Source organism: Perna viridis, chromosome 13, assembly GCF_037379345.1.
Source record: "Perna viridis isolate PV_CMFRI_1.1 ecotype Kerala chromosome 13, ASM3737934v1, whole genome shotgun sequence".
Classification (NCBI taxonomy): Eukaryota; Metazoa; Mollusca; class Bivalvia; order Mytilida; family Mytilidae; genus Perna; species Perna viridis.
Window position 1 is genome coordinate 18,709,803 of NC_142457.1, and position 27,962 is coordinate 18,737,764.

At 31.6% G+C, this 27,962-nt stretch overlaps 1 protein-coding gene across 11 annotated transcripts in view; it reads right to left on the bottom strand.

Moving 5' to 3' along the window:
• Window positions 1–27,962, bottom strand: part of LOC148599833 (dual specificity calcium/calmodulin-dependent 3',5'-cyclic nucleotide phosphodiesterase 1A-like) — a 344,294-nt gene that overhangs the window by 120,218 nt on the left and 196,114 nt on the right. The window contains exons 1-2 of one of the 11 annotated variants that reach the window (XM_088559417.1): window positions 19,625–20,203; window positions 7,173–8,135 (exon numbers count right to left, since the gene is read on the bottom strand). The exons of 5 other annotated variants lie outside the window; for them this stretch is intronic. In XM_088559417.1, the coding sequence (XP_088415543.1) occupies window positions 7,173–7,413 (241 nt within the window). In that variant the 5' untranslated portion in view covers window positions 7,414–8,135; window positions 19,625–20,203. Of the gene's footprint in view, window positions 1–7,172; window positions 8,284–19,290; window positions 19,400–19,624; window positions 20,204–27,962 lie in introns of those variants that run through there. 5 more of the 11 variants (XM_088559422.1, XM_088559421.1, XM_088559424.1 and 2 more) reach the window with 5 other exon arrangements.

Genomic DNA, 27,962 nt, shown 5'->3' on the forward strand with positions numbered 1-27,962 from the left:
GAAATATGCTAATTGATGTATACTGGAGTGACAGCTAACTTACCAGAAAATCAGTTTTTAAAAAGTGTTCCCCTTTTTACAACTTTGCTTAAATAAATGTGTAAAAAATCTCTTAGAATGTAAAGAAAAGCTTATCTTTAAAATGTTTAAGAAAATAGATGTATGATTTGATAGAATCAAAATGTTTCAGAGCTTTTATGTCAGTAAAAAAGAAACTGCAAAGAGATCAATAATAACTTATAGAAACAGATATACCTTAACATTTGCAGGAAAAAAAAAATGTATAATTTGACGGAAGTAAACTAAACAGGGCCATTTATGAATTGATCAAAATTAAACCCTCCCCCTTTTTAATATTTTTAAGACAATAGAAATAGAATCCAAAATGATATCTTACAGAACCTAATGAATTAGCCTATTTATATGAGTACAGTCCTTGAACCGATCCGCGCAACGAATTGACAGATCAATGAGCGTTGACTGATTGATCACTGACGGATCGATGACCGATAACTGGTGACCAATCTGATTGCAGTTTCTTATGTAAAATGACATACGATCTGTTGACAAAGAAAACAACAAAAACCGTAAAATACAGTGACCGATCTGTGGTTACGTGATGCGATCAGCGGCATAATGGATCGGTTTGACTGACCGGAAACTGTATGGCGACCAATGTCCAATCGCCATTTTTGTTGCACGGATCGGTTCAGGTACTGTAGATGAGTAGTAAGAAAGCTGTATGATTTAATGACAGCACATTAAACATGGCACAACTGAATTCATCAAAATTAAACCCTCCTCCTTTTCGTGTTTTTATGTCAATAATTATGGAATTTGAACAGATCAAATAGAATCGAAAGAAACAGCCTAACATTAAATTGCAGAGAAAAATAGATATATAATTTGATGACTGTAAACTACAAACAGCATTCATGTATTCATCAAAATTATACCCTCCCCCTTTTATTGTTCTTTTCAGTCAATATATATAGAATTGACAAAGGAATTGAATAGAATTGAAAGGAACAGCTTATCCTTAAATTGTTTAGAAAAACAGATGTAGGATATGATGACAATATTTTCAACACAATAGAATTAATCAAAATAATACCCTCCTCTTTCTTTAATACTTTTACGTCTATACAAATGAAACATAAAAGAGAAAAAATAAATCTTTACAAAACAACCTAACCTTAAAATGTAATATAAAACAGGTGTATAATTTGATGACAATAAAAACACTGCATGATATAAGTAATCAAACATACTACTTCCCTTTATTTGTACGATGAAGTCAATAGATATGAAATTGAAAAGGTACCAAAATTAAACTTCGCAAATAGGCTTAAATGTGTAAGTAATCATCAAAATGTTGCCCTCCCCTTTTTCGTACTTAATTCAACAGATAAAGAATTAAAGAGTGATTGTATAGAGATTGAATTCTTAGAATGTAAAGGAAAACATATGTATGTGTGTTAACTCAATATTATATTATTAATTTTTTCAAAAAATATACCCACCCCCTTTTATTAGTACTGTTTAAGTCATGAGAGAGATCAAATTGAACCTTAAAATAGAGCAACCTAAAATGTGTAGGAAAACAAATGTATAAATTGTTGGTTGCAATTAACTCATCACTCGTCACTCATCACATGATTAAATTCTTCAATTTTCATACCTTCCCCCTTTTTAAGTACGTATAAAGTAAAAAGATAAGGAATTGAAGAGTGATAATGTCAACCCTTCAATAACTGTGGAGGAAAACAATGTATCAATTGTTGGCAATTAATTCAACACTATATTATCAAATTTTTCAAAAATTATACCCCCCCTTTTTTTTAGTATATTTAAGTCATGAAAAAAAAACCAGATCAAATACAACCCAAAGAAACTGCCTATCCTTAATATGTGTAGGAAAACAGATGTATAGTTTGATGACAGTATACTCAACACTATATCATTGAGTTCATCAAAATCAATATCTATACACAGCTGTCTCCTGATGCTTTATATACATTCCCATACAAGGAAATTCTCTTTTGTGAAAAGAAGGCAAGATTCAACAAAACATTCAATCATGTGACATATTTGTTTTTATAAAATATGTTCGACATATATTTTTTAAAGATGTGGGGAAATGTCAAGTGTGTCTTTTCAAATATATGTAGAAAGACTGATCTAAAAATCAGTTCAACCCATAAAAAGGGGGAAGGTAGGGGACCAAAAAACTCCTGATAATTCACTTACAGACCAAAAGTACAAACTGTTTAATACATTGACTGTCTTAAGCATATAAGTAGCACTCCAGTTAAGAATCATGCAAAATGTGATTCATGGTTGGAAAGCCTACATATTTTTATTTTTGATACTTTGTTTAAAATGCTTTAGTAAACAGAAATTAATATTTGGTTTTTCATATGACCCGTGCTCATAGGAGATACAAATTATATAGAATGCACTGTAGATTTCAAAATTAAAGGAGATAACTCGGTAAATGACACTCAAATACAACAGAATCTACTGGATTTTCAATGTCCTTTATCTCCTAAGAGGAGACAGATCGGAATGAATAATTATACATTTCATAATATGCACCCATAAAACAATTTAATTACAAAAATAAAAATATGTAGCTTTTTTTGGGGTGTATCACATTCTTCATATTTTGCATGATTCTTACAAAGACAGCTACATAACAACTGAGAGAACCCATTAAGTCCTGTTCTTTAAGCTTTCAATACCACAATTTCAAAATGTAATGGATATGACATCCCCCCCACCTTTTCTGAACACAGTATAGACATTTGAATAGGTAGTCTATTAGTTAAACAAAAACAGGGCATTAACAGAACATTCAGTGATACCCCAGCAAGTAATGGCAAAAAAAGGGAGATGGCTAAATATTCAAAACTTGAAAATACTCTTATGATTTTACTGAAATTTGAACTTAACCCTGTACTTAATAGAAATAGACAACAGTGTAAAGTTTAAGGAAAAAATTCATGGATTCATTTTCAAGTTATCATCTTGAAACCATGAGGGGTGGACAGAGGGACAGACGGACTAACAGTTATCCAACTTTTCCAAGGGAATCAAAAAATTCCTTCCCACTTCATATGGTGGGGTATAAAAGCTGAAAAGCAGTGCAAAAGTATACAATTCACACAGATAGGAACTTCCATAAGTTATTAAACATGGACTAATGAGGGTATCCATATATAAAAAAGAACTGTTTAAACAGAACCCTATTTAGACTTTAAGGTGGTAGACCAAGGGTAAGGGACATAACTCTTACAAATCATTGGAATGTTTGTGTAATGTATTTAACATCAATATCATGTAAGCATCAAAGTAACTTAGATTGATTTCATTCTGTATCAAATGAACATTTAATAGGCTTTGGTGAAATTGAATATGATATAAACATATCACTGATTTCAAGAGTTATGTCCCTTACCCTAGGTCTACCTCCCTAAAAAATGGTTTAGACAGGTTTACAATTCTTCAATGTTAAAAATACACTTTAATTGATATAAATGGTCTGGTTTGGACAAGTTTCAGATTACTCTAGGTTTGGTTTAGACAGGTTTTCAGATTATTCTGGGTTTTGTTTAGAAAGGCTTCACTGTAATAAACCATGTCCACTAAAAGATGGGTCAAGGAAAATTGATTAAAAAAAATGTTGGTATACAACCTTGCATTACTGAAATTTGGCATACCTTTTCTTATCTGTTAGACAGACCTAGAAATTATTTCCAAATTTACAGTCCTTCGATCTTGTAATTCTCAGTTTAATTGGACAGTTCCATGTTGTCTGAAATTGTATGTAATTGCATCTTCATGTATTTCTTTCACTATATTTCACAGTTTTCAATTATCAGCATTTTCAGTTGAAGGATTGTATCCCTCGGAAGCAGTTTTTACCTAATCAGATGTTTTGATTAGGCAAGCAAACCAAATGTCTTGCTCTGGGGTATGCTATTATATGGAAATTATCTGCAGGATTCTTTAAAATTACTTTAATCAGTACTAACCCACATGGGGATGCGATGGCAGAAAGATTGATTGATTGATAGATTAGATCTTATGCAACTGTAATGCAAGTTTATAATCTTTTCACCAATGTAACCAAATTCAATCCCAGTCATAAAGGTAGGAATAGTTTTAACGTTTTTAGTGTGTCCTTAGCAGTTACATGCATTTGACTGTAAATTAAGAAATAATTCATTAATAAAAATTTCATATTTAAGATGGTAAACCAAAGGTAAAGGACACAACTTTTATAAATCATTGGAATATTTGTATTTAGCAATTTATATCAATCTCATGTAAGCATCGAAGTAACTTGGATTGATTTCATTCAGTTTCAAATGAAAGCTTGAAAGACTTTAGTGAAATTGAATATAATACAAACATATCACTGATTTCAAGAGTCATGTCCCTTACTCTAGGTTTTACCTCCTTAAACATCAAACACAAAGCATCTATAACTGACACATATTCAAACATGTATTGTGAAACCCAGTTGAACCAAACCATAAAACCAGAAACCTTTCTAAACCAATTATTTCAAATGAGCCACCTGTCAAAACCAAACAAAACAAACTAGAAATCTGTTTAAACCAAACTATTCAAATGAGAAACCTGTCTAAACCAGTCAAAACTAGTTAAAACCATAACACCTAATAACAAATCAACCAAATTTACCAAAGCCTTTCAAGCATTCCTTTGAAACAGAATGAAATCAGTCCAAGTTACTTTGATGCTTACATGAGATTTGATGTAAAATGGTGAATACAAACGTTCCAATGATTTGTAACAGTTCGAAAATTAAATTCCATGCAGAGTCCATCTGAACTTGCCTGAGATCAGACTGCATGTTTCCTTGACACTACATCTACTGCCATTTCTAGTATAAAATTTCATTAAGCATCAATTTGTTTTATAACTGACCGACTTACTTTTATTGGCTCATATATCAAGCCATAAGGATCACATTTCAAATGGTGTGATCATATTTCAAAGAAGCCTCCTAATGTTTGGAGCTCATATTTAAATCATATTTCAACTACCATACAAAATAAAAAAAATAAGACATACAGATGTCAATCTGCCTACATTGAGTGATCATTGTGATGCTTTTAAACAAATCAAAATACTGACCATCCTCGTGGGGAAAATAACTAGATGTTTAAGCAAGTGTCTTAACTGCCCCATCAACACCCACCACCACTACTGCTAAAACCCCATCAACATAGCTCACATGAACAGTGAAACAAGGGACTCAGTCCAAATATCCCAACTAATCCACCCCTACCATGGCTAGAATCCCAACCAATCCACCCCTACCACGGCTAGAATCCCATCCACAAAATTATTATGTTTAACAACATTGCAAAGTCTCAGGTGAGAAGAAAGTGTCTCAATACACCCTCCCACTTCCATGGCTAGAATCCCATCTACATAGATATTATGTTAACAACATAGCAAAGTCTCTGGGGAGAAGTAAGTGTCTCAATACCCCCTTCCACTTCCATGGCTAGAATCCCATCCATATAGATATTATGTTAACAACATAGCAAAGTCTCAGGGGCGAAGAAAGTGTCTCAATACCCCCCCCCCCCCCAACACCTCCATGGCTAGAATCCCCAACCTCATAACAAACATGAACAGTATAGCAAGGTATATCAAGGGTGAAGTAAGTGCCTCAATACCCCAATCAAACCAACCGGGGGTGAGAGTCATGAGGGCAGCTTCAGTGTCTCAATACTCCAATTAAGCCACTATTTCAACCAGGGGCAGGTCCAGGTATGGGCATAATGGGCTGAATACCCACTTTATCAACCAATCCCATTCTACAGTGCAAATCTGATCCCCATAGTTAAAAAATTCTAGTAAAGTAAGAATCATAAGACTGATTCAACCCATCTGATTCCTGTCTCCTCAGCTATTATGAACTGGTATACCATAGAGTGGAAAATTTTCATGAGGTTCTAATTTTCACAAGGTTTTTTTTGAATCACAAAAATGAAAGTTCCTTCATTCCAGTTATGATATTTAAGTAGCACTACAGCTAAGGATCATGCAAAATGTGATTCATGGGTAAAAAGCCTACATATTTTTATTTTTGATATTTTGTTTGAAATGTCATAGTAAACATAAATAAACAAGTGGTTTTTCATACAACCCGTGCTCTTAGGAGATAAAAATTATATAAAATGCACTGTAGATTTCAAAATTAAGGGAGATAACTCTGTAAATAGCACTCAAATACAAAAGAATCTACTGTATTTTCAATGTCGATTATCTCCTAAGAGCAGGCAGATTTGATTGAATAATTACACATTTCATAATATAGACCCATAAAACAACTTAATTACAAAAATAAAAATATGTAGCCTTTTTGGGGGGTGTATCACATTTTTCAGATTTGGCATGATTCTTACAAAGACAGCTACTCAACATATCATTTCAATTCTATTAAATCTGAAGACACCAAAAATAAACACAGCAAAAATTTATACCCCAACTCATAGAGCAAATCACAAATTTAGCCACAGCAAAAATTACCAACTATACAATATATTTTTAAATGTCAGTCCCAATAAGAATCTGGCAGTATGGAAAACATGGTATGAAAAAAAACCCCATCATTTTGATAGTGTAATTTGACTATTTGGACCATCAGGATTCAGGAAAGATTTTTCATATCATGCTGCACCATTGAGTTACAATTTCATTGAAATGCACTTTGATGCAGAGATCACATAATGGTTTTTCAAATAGAGAAAGTATCCTTGAGTGTAATACATTGTCAGATCGGTAGGATATTAACATGCATGTTTCTGATATTTCCCATTTTGCCTGATTCTTACAAATACCTAGTTACACTTAAGTCAGTCAGATATAATACTTTGTTGGTGTAGTACTGGTAGATTAAATGTGAAATTACCCCTCCCCTTTTTTAATGTCTACTTAAGTGTACCTCCACTTGACCGTAAAATATAGTCCATATACTTTTAAGGTCCCATATTTTGTTAATAAATAGTGCTGAGAAATCATTTCTAGAAGAAAGTATAGCCACTTATAGTGACATATACAGGTACTGCTTCATTTAATGTAAGGTTCTAAGAACATCAAAATGACCTTACATGTGCATCCTTACTTACCTTCAACAATTTCTCCATTGGGGAATACTATCACAACTTTTCCTGACTTCGACATGAACAGTCGAGGTCTATCTGGTGCAGGCTTGAGTTTCGATAAATCCATTGTGGAGTCTGTCTGACACCTACGATATTGGCTTCCATGTTTGATAAATGACAAATTTGCCGCACTGGGACCAGCAGCTGGCAGTGGTGTTGCCTGATCTCCAGTGGGCATGTCTGTCTGTTTGTAATCCAGGGTCATAGAAACCACAAAACAACACTAAAGGATATCACCTCTCACACTGTGCATCCATCAATAATCCAGAATGATAGAATCAGAAACATATTTCAATATAAACTTCAGGTTCCAACTCATGATATACAGAATTTTAGCTGACACTTAGAACAAAAAAAAATTCTCCACAAAACTGATTTAAAATTCTGTAAATTCCCAAAATATCCTCTCAGTTGAAATCTTGTTCCATCATTATAGAAAATTTTATGTATAAACACAGAACTTCCATGTTCAGCTTACAGCAAATGACAATGTGGTAAAAATATTACATCATTAAATGAATTCTTGCAAATTTGGCGACTTGATACATATAGCTGCACTTTTTCTGATAGAAGATGCTTCACCGCTTTGAACAATTAGAGCCTCTATCCTTCAAACAACATACATATCTATGAAAATATATAATTCACAGAAAATTTGGCAATGGCTTACAGAAGCATGTCATTCTGACAGCCGTAAATCTAAACTGATTGGATAAAAAGATTCCAAATTAAATTGTCTATGTAGAAACAATTAGCTGTTCAGATACACAAATTCTCCCTAAGTCAATAGGAAACCATATTATGTGAACACCTCTGTGTATCCCATATACATTATGACATCATCAATGTAACACGAGATGTCAGTTTTGGTAGCAAAATTATTTGAAATCTCAAGATATCAGTATCTAGTATAAAATCAGCTCCCATCTTAAAAAAAAAAAGTGAATTGTTTACAATATGGACATAATATACATAAAATTCTGCATCAATCCATAAGCTTCCTGGTCGAGAGCCCCTTTACCATCAAATCATTACTAATGTACCTATTAAAAATACGGTAAATTTAACCACCGTCATTATCCATAGATTTGTGTATAACATACAATTAACTAACATACCCCTAAATGAATGCTCTAATCCTAAAAATTACTCCACAAGCTAAATTACTACAGGCATTCAAATATCACTATTCACTACTGTTAAAATATCCACGACACAATTAGCAAGGAGTTCACTGCGTATTAATAATAGAGGGAAAAACAGTACTCAAAAATAAAACCCAAATCATCTAATTTCCCTTGACAATTGGCAAGATGTCTTGCCCAAATTTGCCACTTTCACAGAATTAATGTGTAATTCATAATGTTGTGGCAATTAATGAATAAATTCTTGTTTCAAATAAAATCAGACTGTCTTATATTCTACGCTAAGCATATAGATGTCTTACACAAATACAAAGCGTTAACAATGAGTTTTGGTATCCCTTGACTTGATCAATCACATTTTCTTAGAATCAACGTTTAATAATGTCTACCATCTTTCCGTAGCTTTTCATCATGACTTTTATATTTTCAGAAATTGTATGTAATCTAGTTTTCACATTAATTAATTGCTATGTACTTAATTAAAGATTGGGTATAAACGGATTCTGCCGTATGGCATCAGCCTTCAGTGAGTGATTAAATTAACTAGGTTAAGAATGTTGTAACAGAACTTAAGAGCAAAAACTTTGATTGATTGATTGATTGATTGGTATGATTAAAGATAACAAATAAAATGAAGGTTTTAACAAAAAAATAGTTTACTGTTTGATTGTTTGACAGTGTTAAACACTATACAGAAATAATATAAAAAGATTGGTGATATCATTAATATTGTAACTTTTGAACTAAGCCTTGTCATTAAATAAAACATAAATCATTCATAAAAAAATTCCAAAGGCAAGTTTTATCATATCTTTTTTTTTTTTTTGGTCTTAAGGTAGGCTAGACATGATAGGTTAATTTACAGTAAAATCGGACTGAACAGAATCTCTTGAGGAGGTAGACCTAAGGTAAGGTACACAACTGTTACAAACCACTGGAACGTTTGTATTCACCATTTTACATCAAATCTCATGTAAGCATGAAAGTAACTTGGACTGATTTCATTATGTTTCAAAAAAAAGCTTGAAAGGCTTTGGTAAAATTGAATATGAAACAAACATAACACTGACTTCAAGAGTTATGTCCCTTACCCTAGATCTACCTCCTTAAGGACTGACAGATTTGTTTAGCTAAAGCAGTTTATAAAGACCAACTGTCTTATTTGACCAGGATTTTGCTTGAAGGTTGTTTTAGACAGGTAAGTCCATTTTGACAGGTTTTTTTTTGTTCTTTTTTTTGGATTTCTATTAAAACAGGTTTCACTACATTATACTATAATAAAATAATAAAATAATAAAAAAGAATGATGTCAATAAGAAAAAAAAACTTTATTTCGACGCTTAGCTATCAAAATAATACCCCTGTACAAATAACATCATGGTAGAAAATCATGTTTGAGCAAAAAAAAGTTAACTCCCGTGATTTATATGCAAAACAGAACTGAGGGATTTGTTTGGTTTACAAAGATTACAAAAAAATATTGAAGCCGAGATGACTGGACTTAAGTAGGTAGACCTAAGGTAAGGGACATAACTCTTGAAATCAGTGATATGTTTGTAGCATATTCAATTTCACCAAAGCCTATTAAGCTTTCATTTGATACAGAAAAAAAATAAATCTAAGTTACTTTGATGCTTACATGAGATTGAGGTAAAATGCAAAATACAAGCATTCCAATAATTTGTAAGTGTTGTGTCCCTTACCTTAGGTCTACCTCCTTGAGAAGATGCCTGGTTTACACAGGTTTTGGATTATTCAGAGTTTGTATAGGTTTCACAGTACTTTTTTAACATCCTACCTATTAACTTATCATTCAATTAAAGTAATTTGATAAAACACAAACAAATTCTCAGAAAAAAAAACAAGTAAAAGTTCTTATAATCATACATTAAAATATTGTAAAAAACAAAGAAATTTAAACAACCATAATTTTGCCAGATATAAAACTTTTAATTTAAAACAACTTACCATTATTCCTAATTCAATAAAAGAAATCCCTTAAAATTGAGTAAAAATCCTAAAAACCCACACATTAAAATGTAAACAGAGAAAATTTTAACACTTATAATTCAATCAGACAAGGTACCTTCAAAGATGATATGATAAAGAGGCTCACACGCTTAAACAATCCAGATAAAAATCTCATTCCTGTCGAACAGCGGGAGAAGTGGATGGATGCACATACTTTTGAAAGTCCTTGTAAAAGTCAGGCCAACTTTGTAAACCTTGAAACTTTTGTCAAGCAGTGTGAGAGATGGATGTTCATGCTTTTAAAAGACCTTGTAATAATCAGGCAAACTTTGGAAATCTTTAAACTTAAGAATCTCATTTGTATTGAATAGTATGAGAGATTGATGCACAATCTTTTAAAAGTCCTTGTAAAATCATGCAACTTTTGTAAATTTTTTGAACATATTAAAACCTGTCACCCTGAACAAACCAAAAACTTGTCAAATTTATCATCTTCAAAAGTCCCTTTATATAAATGAATCAATGTATTTTGAATCTGTGTTAAAACCAGAGATTATAAAACTGATTTTTCAGTTCTAATTGTACAACTAATGAAAAATTACACCAGATCTGTAAGTTTTTGTTTGACTTTTTTTTTAAACCCACTGCCTGATTCTTACTAAGACTACTTTTCAAATCTGTATAGAAAACAAAAAAAAATGTGGGAGTGATAAGATAATTCCTTGATGTATATAGAGTATATACTATGATATTGTTATAGGTGCCACATATCTAATGGACACAGAATTGTAATAGCATTGTTTATTTTTCTTCAGACTGGGTTTCTATTATTAATTTTGTTCAGAAGCTAATGCAGACAAAAAATATGGTGTTATCTGTCTATAACACACTCTGGACAAACCAATAGCCCACATAAACCAAACATCTTCTTGAAGCCCCTTTGTTTCACTTATGATTTGTTTTGAACCTGGGTGAACTGCACATCTGTTTTAAGGAGGTAGATCTAGGGTATGGGACATAACTCTTGAAATCAGCCATATGTTTGTACCATATTCAATTTCACCATAGCATTCCAAGCTTCCCTTTGAAACAGAATAAAATCAAACCAAGTTATTTTAATGCTTACATGAGAGTGATGTAAAATGGTGAATACAAACATTCCAATGATTTGTAAGAGTTGTTTCCCTTACTCTAGGTCTACCTCCTTAACTGAAAAAAATCTCTCAGTCAAAAGTTTAGTTCAGACAGGTTTCACTGTATGAAAAATCTCTCAATCCAAAGTTCAGTTTAGACAGGTTTCACTGTATGAAAATTGCTATCATGAAAATTGAATGCAAAAAAAGAAAATTAAAGAGAAGTACTTGTAACAAGTAAAACAATGAGATTTTATATTTGGATATTTGATGATAAAGGTCTTTCAAAAAGAAGTCAATTGGATGCTCTCCAACAAGTACATGTGTACTGGACAAAAACATGCTGAAATGTGTTTAGAAAAGAAAAGATCAGGTAAAGATAGTGTCTACAATTTGGAAAAGGGGTACTAAGCAGCAAGTTCTGTTTTGTCTTATAAAATAAATTGAAAAGAAATTTGTAAATGTCCTCATTAAGATCAGATGACCATCAGATTTGTAGCAGTCTGATACTCAAGTGTAGAAATGAAAAATGAGAAGAAAAATTTAGATGAAAATGAAAAGAGAAACATACAGTTGTCTACTGCAGAAAAACATTTCTACAGTTTTGAAAGAATTTCAACATCTCTTGACTTTTGACCACATAATTAACTTTTCCCAAAGAGTGAAACTTTCCTGTTAAATTGATTTTTACAGAAAGCAGTTTTAACTTTCTTGATTGAAAATTAAGAGAAACAGATTCACACTTTATAATTAGTTGATTATGTAATTTCTCCTCACTACGTAAATTATAGGATTTCAAAATTAAAATTTATATTTTGTTCTTGAGCAGAATATTATTTAATGTCACAGACATTAACAGATGATTTTTTGTCATGTCAACTTGTGGTATCACCAGGTCTCCTAAATGGATTGCTTAAAGAGTAATCAAGGGAACTAAGATTCTAACAGAAATCGTAAGAATGTAATCCAGGGACAAACACAACAAAGAACATGAAATAACCAAAATAATACATACAAAGTAACAAAAGTAATGAGCAACTCAGATTCACTAAAACATGGGAGCATGGACCAGGTGCACCTCTACTTTTTTACAAAAATCTGCCGAGTTGCTCCTAAAAAGAAAACACTTAAATGTAAACTCTCCCACATAAGTGGGGGGAGGGGGAGACTCCTACAAAATCAATGAAAAATTTAGAATCTCCCAAATAAAAAAGATTTGTTGAAGGTTTTTTGCTTAAAGTTACTATATTTTCTGCGAAAAATACTAATTAATTGAGTTTTTACATAAAAAAAAATTCCTATTACATAAAAAACTCCAATATAAGACAGTGTCAATGGGGAGAATATGTTCCAAAGATTAACAGGTATGATTCAGATAAATTTTCTCATGTAACTCATGGCATAGATTTCCTAAATGGATTGCTTAATATAAAGGGGTACACATATTATCACTCCTTACAAAGAAAAATAAACCCATTTCATCATGTATTTTTGTGAAAGATGTTCAAATTACTGACTGTTCAAAGAGAAAATGCAAATGTGAGATCTCTTTTTTCTAAATCTTTGTTGAGGAAACAACATCATTAAAGGAATCTGTAAAATTCTCCAATCTTTTGACAACTTTTCAAAGACAACTTACATCATTATAAAAACTTTAATGATATTTTGCGTGCAGAACATTTTTTGATCAAAACTGAATTATATATTATGAAAGAAAAATCTGATTTGCTAATAACCCATCATTATGGAAGGTAATGATTGATAAAGAATGGAACAAAAACAAGTTTTTGAATGGTCGAAACAGAATACGGATGTTCATTTACGTAGAATGTATGTTATTTATCGTTCACAGGTCAAAATGGGTGTTATGATTGAATAAAAGTTGTAAACAACGTTTGCATATAAATACTTAATGGCTCTATTCTGAAATTTAATATGCACTGAACAAATTTATTGTCCCATTCAAAAGTTTTTTCTTAAAAAAATCACACAAGTCAAGTAAATTCCTTCTTTTCCTATTTTCATCCAAAACTTTTTATTTTGAATTTTTCTCATGTAACTCATGGCACAGGTTTCCTAAATGGATTGCTTAAAGTAAAGGGGTACACATATTATCACTCCTTACAATCAAAAATAGTGGAGTCCAAGTTACTCATTTGCTTTTGTTACTTAGTATGCATGATTTTAGTTACTTTCTGTTCTTTGTTGTGTATGTCGGTTTTCCATTTCTGGTCTTTGTCCCTGGACTGCATTCTTTTGATTATCGCTATAACCTTGGTTCCCTTGATTATTCTTTATAAAGAAAATAGTGCTCTTTAATACAAGAACATCTAGGCACACCCAGCTTTTAATGTATCTTCCACTTTCAAAACATCAAGAAAATAACTTTTTTTCATATATTCCAATTAAATATTAAAGGTTTTGTTTTTTTTAAATTCTCAGATTATTTTGATACTGTTTGATATTCTATGTCAATAAAAACATTTCACTTTGAAAAAAAAAATGCAATTAACTTGGTCTTATATGATGGAAAGTACCACAGAGTCATTTATAAAATGAATCATGGAAACTCCTTTCTATCATTGTTTTACCACAGGATGTCCATTTATGTCCCATTATTTCAAATATCAACATAAATTGCCAGCCCATGGTAAAGCAGTGATAAAATGGTGTTTATGTGAATTATTTGGATTCCAATAGGACCAATTGCGACTGTTATGAAGCAAAATTTTGTTGTGACGTCTGGAAAATTGGGTTAAACTTATCTACGACTTAAGAAATAAGACCATCATGCTTCTTTGACATTGGTCATTATCAATGTTTTACTATGGCTGTGGTCTAAAGACCTTTGGAGTATGTCATATTACAATACAATTTCAATGTTTTTAGAGAGTTATCTTCCATGAAGTGCATCGCCTGAATATTGCTGAAATATTGCTGCTCAGGTGTTAAACCCCAACAATCAATCAATCAATCAATCCATAAAGTGCTTATATTGCAAAACAATCATACCTAATAAAATAAAGTAAACTAAGGTGCAAATTTGCACCCCCTTTTTTAGTATTTAAATTCACATGGCAATAAATCTAAAATCTCATATGTAATTGAAAATAAAAAGGGGCAACAAAAATTCAACAAAAAAAAACACCAAACTTTCTCATTTATTGACATGAATGGACAAATAAACAGAGGGAGAACAGAAGGATTCCTCAAATCTTCAATTTTAAGTGACCTGATTGGTCAAAATTTGAGATGAGGAAGAATTTGAGGAAAATCCCACCTTCAGATTTTTTATGAAACCAGGCCCAGGTGATATAATTGCAAAAATTTCACTGTCAAATTTTCCCATACTGCCTGATACTTACAAGGAACATTACTAAAAATGTTCTCTTGATGAAGAAATTAAATATTAATATGCTATATCATGCTAAACAGATAATAAAATGTTCAATACATTAAAAATACATATGGATATTTCAGTGTTTGATAAAAGGTCAACAGCATTGTGTGAATTTCTTATTCTTATTTGGTGACTAAGCAGCCACCATGAAAATATTAAATGAAGCTAATTCTATTTAGAGTGGAGAAAATATGACCAAATAGTACCTTTAAAACATTTGGCTTAAATGCCATATAATCACATTTTAACTAGAAAATTTTAAAATAACTACTTTTATCATTTGTACAAAGTAAAGAATTTTTCTAATGCAAAAGGACATAATGAATATTACACTGGTACAACTATGAGTTAAAGCCAATTTCTACACCTAAATGGCAAATTCTATTATAATGTGCTTCAAAGCTCTTTAGACCACAGCCATGGTAAAACAGTAATAAACACATGACCAACATTTCCTGCAACTCATAGGCTGTCTGTTAAAAAATATGTAGTAACTAGTCCTATTAGAATCGAAATAAATTAGTAGAATGTAGATACCCCAACATAAAAAATGTTAAAATTGGGAAGGGGCCATAACTCCTGAAAACTAAATGTAATACATCCCATAATGAAGCATTTGTAGTCAAAAGAGCGGTGCTTAACGTAAGCTTTGCTTGAGCAATTTAAATGTCCATCAAGAAGCTACAATTGTGATGGCAAAATGAAAGACTTACGGATGAGCAGACAAAAGAGTCAAAAAAATTGTTGAGGTGGCTAAAAATTTGGAATCATAATTTTTCCACAGGATTTTCTTGAGCAGGGATATATACTTATTGTATTTTCTATGCAGTTCATAATTTTTTTTTTTTAAAAATCAAAGAATTAATTAACTCTTAATTAATCTTAATTATCACTATTTCATGCACAGGAAGTATCAAATCATTGGATATCAATAGATTTAGTAGTAGAAAGAAAGAATCTAGCTAAGCCAATAATGAACTTGATTCTGAAAGAAATTCTTTCTTTTAATCAAAGAAGTTTCTAATGTAATTAAAGATATCCATTGGAGATGATCAATAAGAGTTCAAAGGAATTTTATAAAGGTGTACTTTCATGAAATAGAGAAAATGGAGTTCAATACACATTCTTTATTTTTAGGAAAAAAGAAGGAATTAATCACTTCTGGTTTGCAACACGTTTTCAGAAACTTTTTAGAGTATAAGGGACACAACTCTTACAAATCATTGGAACATTTGTATTCACTATTTTACATTATTCTCATGTAAGCATCAAAGTAACTTTGACTGACTTCATTTTGTTTAAAAGCATGATACTCTTTGGTGAAATTGAATATTATACAAACATATCACTGATTTTAAGAGTTATGTCCCTTACCCTTGGTCTACCTCCAGAAATCATGTCTGGTATGTTAAGGGTTTTGTATAGACTGACATCAGAGTACCTTCAGCCATTTTGACTAAGGTATATTATAGATATAAATATTCGTGATGACAAAGGACCGTCCCTTTTTTGTAAGAACAATCTATCATGAAGTGAAGACCAGTGGCCATGGAATTGAATAACATTTTTTTCGATTAAATATGTTTTGAAAGGTATTTCATTTTTGCACATCAGAAAATACAAGTTCTCTATTTTGCTTTTCAGATTTTTTTACAACACGTTAAACAGTGGTGGGGGGGGGGGGGGAGGGCTAGGGTCAAAATTAAGAACATTTTCACATATGTAAACTAGCCATGGAAATAGCCAAAAAAATGCCGCATTACCCTATGTTTTGAAAGTTGCAAAGGATAACTTGGCTTTTGAACCTTAAAGAGTGATACATAAAACTGCTTGAGATTTCTAAAGGTTTATTCACAAGGGGCATCACTTAAAACATGGGTTTGCATTGGAAGCAATGGGAGTTTTTTACTGAATTTATTCCTATATCTTCACTGCATAGCTAGACTTATTTTTTCCTGTATTAGAAAGGTGATCCAGCATAAAAAAAAAATTGATAAGGGCTGAAGATTTAAACAGAAAAGTGAAATATACCATTCATTATTAATAAGATGAACATTGTTTTTATCTATGTTTGCAATTAGATGCAAAAATTCAAGTACTCAATTAAAAAAAAAGAGGGAAATTACTGATGCTATATTTTTTTTTTATTTAAAACTTAATCACTGAAATTAGAAAAGATAAATACCACTTTAAGAACATGTTTCCAAAAATAAAAGTACAGTTTACAAAAGAGGTATTTTATCTGTAAAATCACATCAAAATAGTCCAAATATAGAAACTGAACTCATGTGGAATTATAAACAAACATAATTTTCTGCCTTTAAGGCCTTTATCATCAAATTCAACCAGAACTAAATATTCCCCTCTAGAACAATTTACCATACAGCAAATTTGTACTTTATGTAAATTAGTATTGGAGAGATTTTAAGACTGTAAAAAAGGGGGGTTGACTTCTTATCAAGTATGTAAAATTCAACCAGAGCTCAATGTCCCTTTCTTAAATATTATACTACACAGTTTATTCGTACATTATTTAACTTATTCAGATAAAAGCAAAAAAAAGGGGGGGGACCATATGTAAAGTATGTAAAATTTAACGAGAATTAAATAGATCCCCTCTTGAATAATGTACCATTCAACAAATTTTACCTTATGTACATTAGTATTGGGAGATTTTTTGGGTTGTAGAGGAGGAGTTGACCTTTTCTCAAGTTTTATATGCACCTTATTTTAAGAATTGGGATATTAGCCAAAAAGAAAAAAATCAGGGGACTTTCCATAAAGTATGTAAACCCAAACCAGAATTAATTGTACCCCTTTTGTATATTGCACTATACATTGTATTTATACTCTATTTAAAACATTGAGAGCTTTTAGGCTGTAAAAGCCAATTAAAAAAAGGGGGAGTGAATTTTAATGAAACATGTTACAATTCAACAAGAATTGAATATACCCCAGTATAATATACTTCATTAGCATCTAATACATAAGGTTTTTGGCAGTAAGAGAAAATAGGGGATATGAAAAAATCAACAAGAACAAAATATTATACTCTACTATTATGAATTTTAAGTAGCACTCCAGCTAAGAATCATGCAAAATGTGATTCATGGGTTAAAAGCCTACATATTTTTATTTTTGATATTTTGTTTGAATTGCCATAGTAAACAAGAATAAATATTCAATTTTTCATATAAACCGTGTTCTTAGGAGATAAAAATTATATAGAATGCACTGTAGATTTCAAAATTAAGGGAGATAACTCTGTAAATAACACTCAAATACAACAGAATCTATTGAATTTTCAATGTTGATTATCTCCTAAGAGCAGACAGATTTGAATGAATAATTACACATTTCATAGTATAGACCCATAAAACAACTTGATTACAAAAATAAAAATATGTAGCCTTTTTTGGGGTGTATCACATTTTTCAGATTTTGCATGATTCTTACTAAGACAACTACTTAACACCATTACTGTACTTATAAGATTTGTTAATTGGGCAAGTCAGTGAAATGGAAAAGGGGGGGTTGGGGAAGGATGTTCAAGTAAAACCGCAATGTTTCCTCTATTTAATAAATTTCTTATTTCACTTAAAGAAGATAATTGAAAAAAAAAATGTTCCTCAAGGTGAGAAACTTGACCTTTAACAGATATTCCTCTAAGAATAAATTTTCTAAATACAAAAGTACACTATTTGGCAAAGAAAAAAATATAAAACAATAAAAAACAATAAAAGAGAGGTCCTTAAAATAATGGCCATTTTTATAAGAACCAAACATATTTTTCATTAACATTTAATCAACTTGACAGGAGTCGATTTTCAGGAAAGTGGTATTTGGGAACATGCTTTAAAATTTTTCTTTAAAATAAATGCGCAATTTTACCATATAAATATCTTGTGTGATATAGCATTAAGAAAGTTAAAAGAAAAATATTGATAACTAACACTTCATAGCAGGTTCAGTAAGTGGATACACATTGCAAGCTCCTTTTCATAAAAAATTCCCAAAAGGTGGAATAAACGGTGTAAAAAAATTGCATCCTTCATTCTCTTTTAAAAATCTTTACAATATGTTAATGCCCCCCTTCCCTTTCCCCCTGGTCTAATATTCTTGTGATCGCCACTAGATTTTAAATTCTGAATTTTTATTAAAATTTTGTTAAAGCTTCCATTACTTAAATTATCATTAATTTTGGTAAAAATTTATGAAAATATGCAAAACGTGATGAAAAGCTCATACCAATTATATGCCTAAATAAAAATTAAATTCTTACCAAGAATATGTTAATATTATTCCTTAAACAACTTCTTCACCTTTCTAGAATAATATAAACATTACGAATGCAGTTCATGCAATGCAGTCTCCATCAATTGACCGAAATATGACCCTGGGGTCATTAAGCCAAAATGACAAAAAATGATTACCTCTAAGAGAAACAAACAGAGGTCAAATGTCACAGTTTGACCAAAAAATTTCTCATTTTACATGAAATATACATCCTATTAAGGGAAGAGAATTTATGTCAACAACCATCTCATATCGACATCAAAGCGACAAACGTAATAATTCACCTGAACGATTTTTAACTTGAATCAAAACAACTGCTCATCGTAATTTCAATTTTTGATGATGTTATTTTATCTTTAAAATTTCTAAAATTGTATAAATTATTACTCAATTAAGTGCTTTAAAAATCTCAACATTTCAAAGAGGTGTATGGTGGCAATAAAGATGGCAAAAGGTCAATTGTAACCTTACCTAAAATAATAATTGATGAATGGGTGAGCCAGTCACTCTTCCTGGCTTCCTCTTTTTGTTGCTTTTTCCTTCAGTTGGGGTTCAAAATTAAAATCTTCCTTGCAAGTTGATGCTATATTCTTTGGATCCTTTGTTTCAGCTTCCTCAATGCAAAAAAAACTTCTCTGATATTCCAACACTGAAGTTCAAATTTTCTTCGGCCTCAAGACCTAACTAACATAGCTGAGACTGCAAGTAGTTTCTATCTCTCATAACCATAACAGTCAAAAACTTCAGTTCTTCCGACTAAGTTCTAAGCCTATGTAAGTGCACAGGTCTTTAAATCTCCCACAGAGCTATGTGTCGGAGCTCTAGTTGGTTCCCATGCACTTCAATGGGCCATAACTCCTCCAGGTCATTTTAATCTCGCTACTTTCAATAAATCGGCTATATTTACACTTCAGACAGTAACAAGTGGTAATTTCTTTTCACATCATTGACTTCTAATCTCAACCTTTTTCAATATTTTCAATATTTAATTTGAATCTTATCACCGATTCCCAATATTTGCAAATGATCATAAACACTTCTTCAATTGGCTCTTTTAAATGTATCTAAGCTCATAAAACTGAACAAATTTCATAAACTCCATAAATTACGTTGACCCCAAGTTGTAATTTAAATGCTTCTTTCATATCATTTAACACCACAATTTTAATATCCGCCAAATCAACAAACACTTTCTTACAAGAATTACTAATCAGCGTTAAACACTTTTTCCATGTTTATCATATCAAGTTTAAATGTTTTCAAAAGGGCTTCATATTACTGATTTGTCAAAAATGTATTAATTAATGTTTCTAATTATTAATTCCTTTGGTGCAGATTTCATTTAAAGTCAATATTTTGTCTGCAATGGCATTCAACCCTATGAGTTTTTTAAGCAGTATATTTATTGAACTCTGAAAGTTATGAAAGAAACAAACAAGTGGTTTCCAAGTCTGCTTTTAATCTTTTGAATAAGGCTAGCATTTTGTTAATTTCTGTCTATTGGCAAAGCCACTGAAAGAAAGGAACACAATTTCATGTTAGCTATGCGAATTTTTCCTTTACTTATTTTATCATTCTGTCTGTTTTACATACAAAGAACACCCAAAGTTACTTTTAAAAATAAAGTACATATTTAGCCTTTGTCAAAAATTGCAACCAATGAAATTGACTCCCTAACTTTACTGAAAGAAATGATTACGGTGAAATGCAAAAAAAGCACCAGTGTAACACCTTCATCCAAAGCCGTTTAACATGTAGTGTGAAAAATACTGGTACAAATGGTATGCCAAGTACATGTATTTCAAATCCTGTAACTTCAAGACAAGATCAAAACATAAAAAGCCGTTTTCAAATATAAATAAGTAGATTACTTATGTTCACTCTACAAAACTCAACAGGAAATGAAACCTCATTCAATGTTGCATGTCATGTTCTTCAAAATGCTTCTTTGAAACTATTTTATTTATGTTTTAACTTTCAACTGTCTCTTTTAAAGACATAAAAGGCAGTTCATAAGTTCAAAATTCTAACCGAGATTTCAGCTATGTCCAAACAACATATAAACCTGTCTTTCTAACAGATAGGAACTGCCATTAATTCCCAGAATGCTATGCGTTCAAGGTCAATGATATGTCCTTGAAACATATGCCAATAATCCAATTATAATCATGTAATTAATTGCTCCAGTAATTAATTTCTAGTTGTCAATATTGATCTTTCCTTTTAGCTTTAACAAGCATCTTTAAATAAACATGCTAATTTCAGAAACCACTCATATTCTGAGTATCTTTAAACAAATCCAAGTTTCAATGCAGATCATATTCTAAGTATTTCTGAAGAAGTTTTAAATTCCAACACGGATCATTTTCTATGTATTTTTAAACAATTCTAATGCAGATCATATTCAGAATATTTTTTTAAATAAATTTAAGTTTTGAGGCAGATCATATTCAGAGTATTATCTAACAAGTAAAATTTCTAAAATAGCTGCTGTTTCAAATATAAAGTTTTTAAGCTGCTCAAATTCAGGGTATCTCAAATTTTCATGAAACCAGGATTTTAAAAAAAAGTGCTGTTCTTTGAATCCATAGCAGTTAAATCATTCAGTTATTTGAAAAAAAAAATCAATCAAAATTAAAGCACTATATAGTCATGCTAAAGTTAAGGCAGTGTCATACAATCTGTATTTGTGGAAAATTCCTGCAGCAGTTCAATTTTAACAAGTCCAAAACAAAAGTGATTTTAAACCCGGATCCAGCAAGTCCATGCACTTTCATCGCTTTAAGATGACACTATCACTTCACCTAACTAGGAATTCCAAATATTTCTTTCAAATCAAATAGTAAAATGTAATACTCAAAAAAAGGCTACATATTTTTTTTATTTTTGTTATAAAGTTGCTTTATAGGTCTGTATAATGAAATGTAAAATTATTTATTCCCATTTGTCTGCACTAAAGAGATAATCCACATTGAAAATCAAACAGTTTTTATTGTTCTTTATTGTAATTTACAGTTATCTCCCTTAATTCTGAATTCTACAGTACATTCTACATAATTTGTATCGCCTACAAACAACGGTTATATGAAAAGCCACATGTTAATTTCTGTCTACTGTAATATTTCAAACAAAATATAAAAAAATAAAAATATGTAGGCTTTCAAGCAATGATTCACATTTTGCATGATTCTTATATGGAGTGTTACTTAAAAACCAAACTTAAACTGCTACCAAATCCATACAATGTTGCGTATCATACATTTCCTGGACTTCCCCTTTGGGTTATTAGTTCCTCAATATCCATAACATCCTGGCAACTTTCGTCAATATTTTTCTACCTTATGACGCGTCAAATCCAATCCTATTACCAACAAAGTAAGCCATGTATCCTTGCAATCAAGTAATTAATAACTCTGGTCCACCACTGTAAAGAGGTTAATCATGAAAACACAGAAAACAAGCACTATCTTTAAAAAAACGACACAGTAAAATTTGTTCTTTTTTACTTTTAATTTTCATCAGGAAATAACGCATGGTATGCAATTTCAATTTCCTTTTTCAAACCCCACTAAGTTATCAGTATTTGGCCAATCGGGAAAAAGAAGTGCGATCAGGTGACTTGTGTTTCCATAGAAGAGCATCCTAAAGGTCAAAGGGTAAAAAGCGAAGCTATACCGTCTGCATCAGTAAAAATTGTTTATTGGGTAGTTTTTGTGTCAGGTATTGTTTATGACATTGGTAATATGGAGCAAGCCTTTGTCACTATTTGTGAGGGTTTTCTCCCATGAGAAGTTCAAAATTTAAACATTCAAAGAGCAAAATTGAGCACAATTAAAAAAAGTGCTGCATTAATTAAATTTGTTTTTATAAAAAAAAAAAAACGAAAAAAAGAAAACTACGTTTCTATTAATTTGAAGGCCCCTGCAATGGTTTTCTTGGTTGCTGAGGACTATGCCATTGACATTTTTAAAAGCTGACAGGTATGGATCTGATTGCCTTTTATTGCAAATTCGTGTATTAATAATAACCACATCTAATTATTGGTAGAGTACATTTTTGTAGTAAAATATAATACCTAGGTCCTGGACTTTCCATTAACATTTTATAGCGGACTTTTCATTTCCTCTCAAGTAGACTAATGATTTGAAACATGAAAAAGTCCCGGGCCTCCCACTGTTGAAAGTAAATTTGAACCCCTAAATTTTTTTACATTTGAGACATGTTGTCAGCAATTTTCTATATTCAGATGGTTTGAAACATGAGGGACTCAAAATTGTTTTGACGGAAGTGACATGTTTTTGAAATTACTTAAGTGATTGTTTTACCTTTTTATAGGCAGACCCTCCAGCGTGTGTCATAATAGAGTAATCAAGGGAACCAAGGTTATAGCGGTAATCAAAGAGTAATCAAGGGGAACCAAGAATACAGCAGTAATCAAAAGAATGTAATCCAGGGACAAAGACCCGACATGGAAAACAGACATACACAACAAAGAACATAAAGTAACTAAAATCATACATACAAAGTAACAAAAGCAAATGAGCAACTCAGACTCCACTAAAAACTGGGAGCATGGACCAGGTGCCCTGGTAGGGTAAGCGTCCTCTGCTTTTCTAGAAACACCCTCCGAGTTTGATTTGAAATTTTAAAAAATTTCAAAATTTAATTTGAAACATGAAAAAGTGGTCTCCCATAGACCCCGAGACAACAACAATATAACAACATAGTCCATATTAAAGTGTTTCAATGTGAAGAAAAACCCACCACACAAACAAAGCCTTTTCAACTTACATATGCTATATTGTTACTCAATAGTTGTCCTTTTCATATTCAGATTTGTATTTTTTTAGGAAATCATACATTCATCTCCCACTAAAATCAACCAAATCAACCAAGATGAACAAAATCAAGAACGATAACTCTTGCAAAGTGTTAATTTCATGTACAATCTATATAAATTTCATCTAAAAAGCGCAACACCTAAATGAAAAACTAAGACTAGTTATGCGGTCTGAACTGATTCTGAATAAGAAATAAAAAAGAATTTGGTGGGTTTTTTGACATGCATGAATTACATGCATTAATCACCTCCCTTCTGATTTTTATAAAGACTGTTACGTAAATACAGAAAGCTCTGTCCCTAATAGACAAAGCCTTAAATTTATGACATTTAGAGTTGAAGAACCTGCTGTATTCATGGTATATTTAAAACTATATGACCAAGAACATTACTGAATAGTACATTGCACCAGTGGCCAATCCTGAGAATCCCCAAAAGGTGGGGCACCAGGGAGAACATAAAAAAAACCTTGATAAACACATTTTAATGCATGCATTTACAAACAAAAATAGGTTATTTTCGTCAGTTTTGCAAACTGATAACAGGGTCCCCTTGGATCTGCCGATGAATACCTACTGTGATCACCAAGAAAGTACCAGTTATTTGGGTTTTTTTTTATGCTCATGGTGAATGTTACTGCAAGTTATTTAGTGTACTCTTGTCAAGTAATTTAGGTCCTTTCTTCATTTAGACAGAAAAGGTTCAAATGAAGCAACCAAGATGTAGAAATAAGAGATTTTGCCATCAAAATGGAAAGATAAAAAATATAAACAAGAGGCTCCCAGGAGCCTGAATCACTCACCTAGTAGAATTTTTCTCCTTTCAGGGCAATAACTCTTACAAGGAGTCATCTGACAACTTTTATCCCTGAAGACTTATGTTGTCCTAATAATAAGGATCATTTCAGCTATTGAAAGAATTTGGCTATACCTTTACGGTTTTGGAGATGTATGCGAAAAACTACTGTCTGACCCCTATGTTCTATTTTTAGTAATGGCGGCCAAAAATCCCAACATCAGTTCTATGCAAGATACCCCAAGGAACATTCATATAAAGTTTGGTTCCAATTGATCGAATAATGCCAGAGTAGAAAATTTTTGAAAGTAATAACATTAAAAACAGCAAAAATCGTCGAAAGGGGCAATAACTCCAACATGGCTAAACCGATTAAATGAATATTTGACCACAGATAGATCTCATCTTCTGAACACTTTTACGCTACATCAGAATTTAGCTAAACCTAATGGTTTTGGAGATATATAACTACTGTCTGACCCCTATGTTCTATTTTTAGTAATGGTGGCCATGTTTTTTTATGGATCAAAAATCCCCATATCAGTTCTATGCAAGATACCCCAAGGAACATTCATACCAAGTTTGGTTTTAATTGGTCTAGTAGTGTAAGAGGAGAAGATTTTTTGATGAATTAACATTAAAAATAGCAAAAATCTTAGAATAAGGGCAATACCTCCAACATGGCTTAATGGATTATAACCAAAATTTGCCCAGAGATCGATCTCATCATGCTAAACACTATTACCCAACCAAAATTTAGCTAAACATAACAGTTTTGGAGATATATGCGAAAAACTACTGTCTGACCCCAAAGTTCTATTTTTAGTAACAGTGGCCAGGTTTTTCCAGGTTAGCTAAAAAGGGAGAAATTTGTCAACTGAAATAAATAGACAACGGCAGAATGTGAAATAATGGAGGGTTCAGGAGCATGGACAATAATGGATATCTAATAAATGAACACTGAAATGAGAGTAGTGAAGGGAACCAATATTCAAGTGGAAATCAAAAAGAATGCAATCAGGGGATAAATACTGTATACAGATGCACACAAAAAAGAACATAAAATAACCAAAATAACATGTAAAAAGTTAATGAGCAACTCGAACTCCACTAAAAACTTGGAGCATGGACCCGGTGCACCGGTAGGGTAAGCATCCTCTGCTTTTCTAGATACAACCGCCGAGTTGCTCATAAAAAGTCAAGTCCGGAGTAGACAAACAAGGAAACGATTACTATAGCCCGTTGAATAAATCAGTTTTCATGGTGTAGTTGTAACTCCACTAAAAACTGAGAAAAACCAATAGCCTTAGCTCCAGAAAAGGAGCAACAAGCTTAAGGGAAAAGCGTTATTTGAAACTCAAATTTATTAACGGTAATGTAATTATGAAAGAGCCTACATAGAATAGAAAATGGACATAATCATTTAATGACTTTATGATAAACCTATTTCAAGCCATTCCAGTGACTGGGTTGGCAGAGATAATCTAACTTTCATTCATAGAGTCAACAACAGAAAACCAATTAATGATAAATGGAAAATTAATTAATTTTTATTCTAATCTATTGTATTAATGTTTGAACAACACAGAATCAGTAGCCTAATCTTTAAACCATGAAAATGATCATAATTTAGCATCTGGTTAATTAATTGGATATGTAGAATCAATTGCTTAGAGTGAATATCCAAAACATTATTTTGAGTCCATTCTTTGATTGATTGATTGATTGTAGCGTAATGTCTTTTGGTAAATCTGCACATCACAGTCCATTTCCTAAATAAATTTCAGGGCTGCCACATTTTCCAGATACAATGTGTGATGTTTGTGAAAAATTTGAAAAATTCAAGAGAAAAAACTATATAGACCAAAAGAAAATGCTGTCTAACTAGTTTCAAAATGTGGGAGACTCCTGCTGAATGTGTGAGAATTTGCACTATTGAAATCTCAAATTAAAGATTTCCTCAAATCATCCTATAAAACTCAGATTTTAACCAATCAGTTAGCTTGAATTCCGTAATTTTTGTGGTAAACCTCAATTTGAGATTTATAGAAACAAGGCCCATGGTATATTTTTAAACCTATTTCATGATAAATTTAAAACAGAAGATTACCTAAAATCATCCCTCAGATCTTAACCAATGAAATTGTTAGATATTAAAGGTTTGAGAAATAAGGAATTTGAGAGAAACAAGTCAGTTTTAGTTCAGTTACATAATTCAGGACCTCAAAGAAAGAGAGACTCCCTAGAACAAATATTGTTTACAAGAGCAAGAAAAAGAGACCATCTTTAAAGACTACAATATTCATAAATGCTTTAAATGGAACTTATTCCCATGCTGACTGTGTAAGATCCAAAATAAGATACTGTAAAAGGCAAACTTTCCACCATATTTTTTTAAGTTTTCATTTTGATTTTTTTGTGGCAGTTTCTGCAATCATCTAGTTTGGTGCAGTTTTAGAATTGATATCATTACTCAAATCATATTTAAGGAAAAGAATGACAACTTTAGTTTTTATGCTTTTTTTAAATCGTATCATAAAAAAAGCGATGACGAAACTGCAGTGAAAGATTTCATGGTTTTCATGTCAGAAGGTTTATAACCCTTACAAGAGTAAACAAAGGAAATAAGGTACTAGCAGTAATCAAAAGAATGTAATCCAGGGACAAAGACCAGACATGGAAATCAGACATACACAACATGGAACATAAAGTAACTAAAATAATACATACAAAGTACATGTAACAAAAGCAAATGAGCAACTCAGACTCCACTAAAAACTGGGAGCATGGACATGGACCAAGTGCACTGGTAGGGTAAGCGTCCTTTGCTTTTCTAAAAAGACCAGCCAAGTTGCTCATAAAAAGGTAAAAGAGAGACAAAAACAGTTCATTATATGCTTAATTATCTGTTATACACTATTTCCCAACAATAATTTTAGGATCGTTTTTTCCCCCTTCATATGTGTAATATTGCATACATTGTGGGCGTATTTATGAGCATAAGCAACAGATCGACTATTTAAAGTTGTTTTAACCTTGTATGAAGTTCAAGAGTTTATATAAACATCAATATTGGCAGATTAAACCTTGGTACATAAATAAAGAATTCTCCCAAATACCTATACCTTTGAAAAAAAACATTATTGTAACATGTGCTTCATCGACATCAATTGT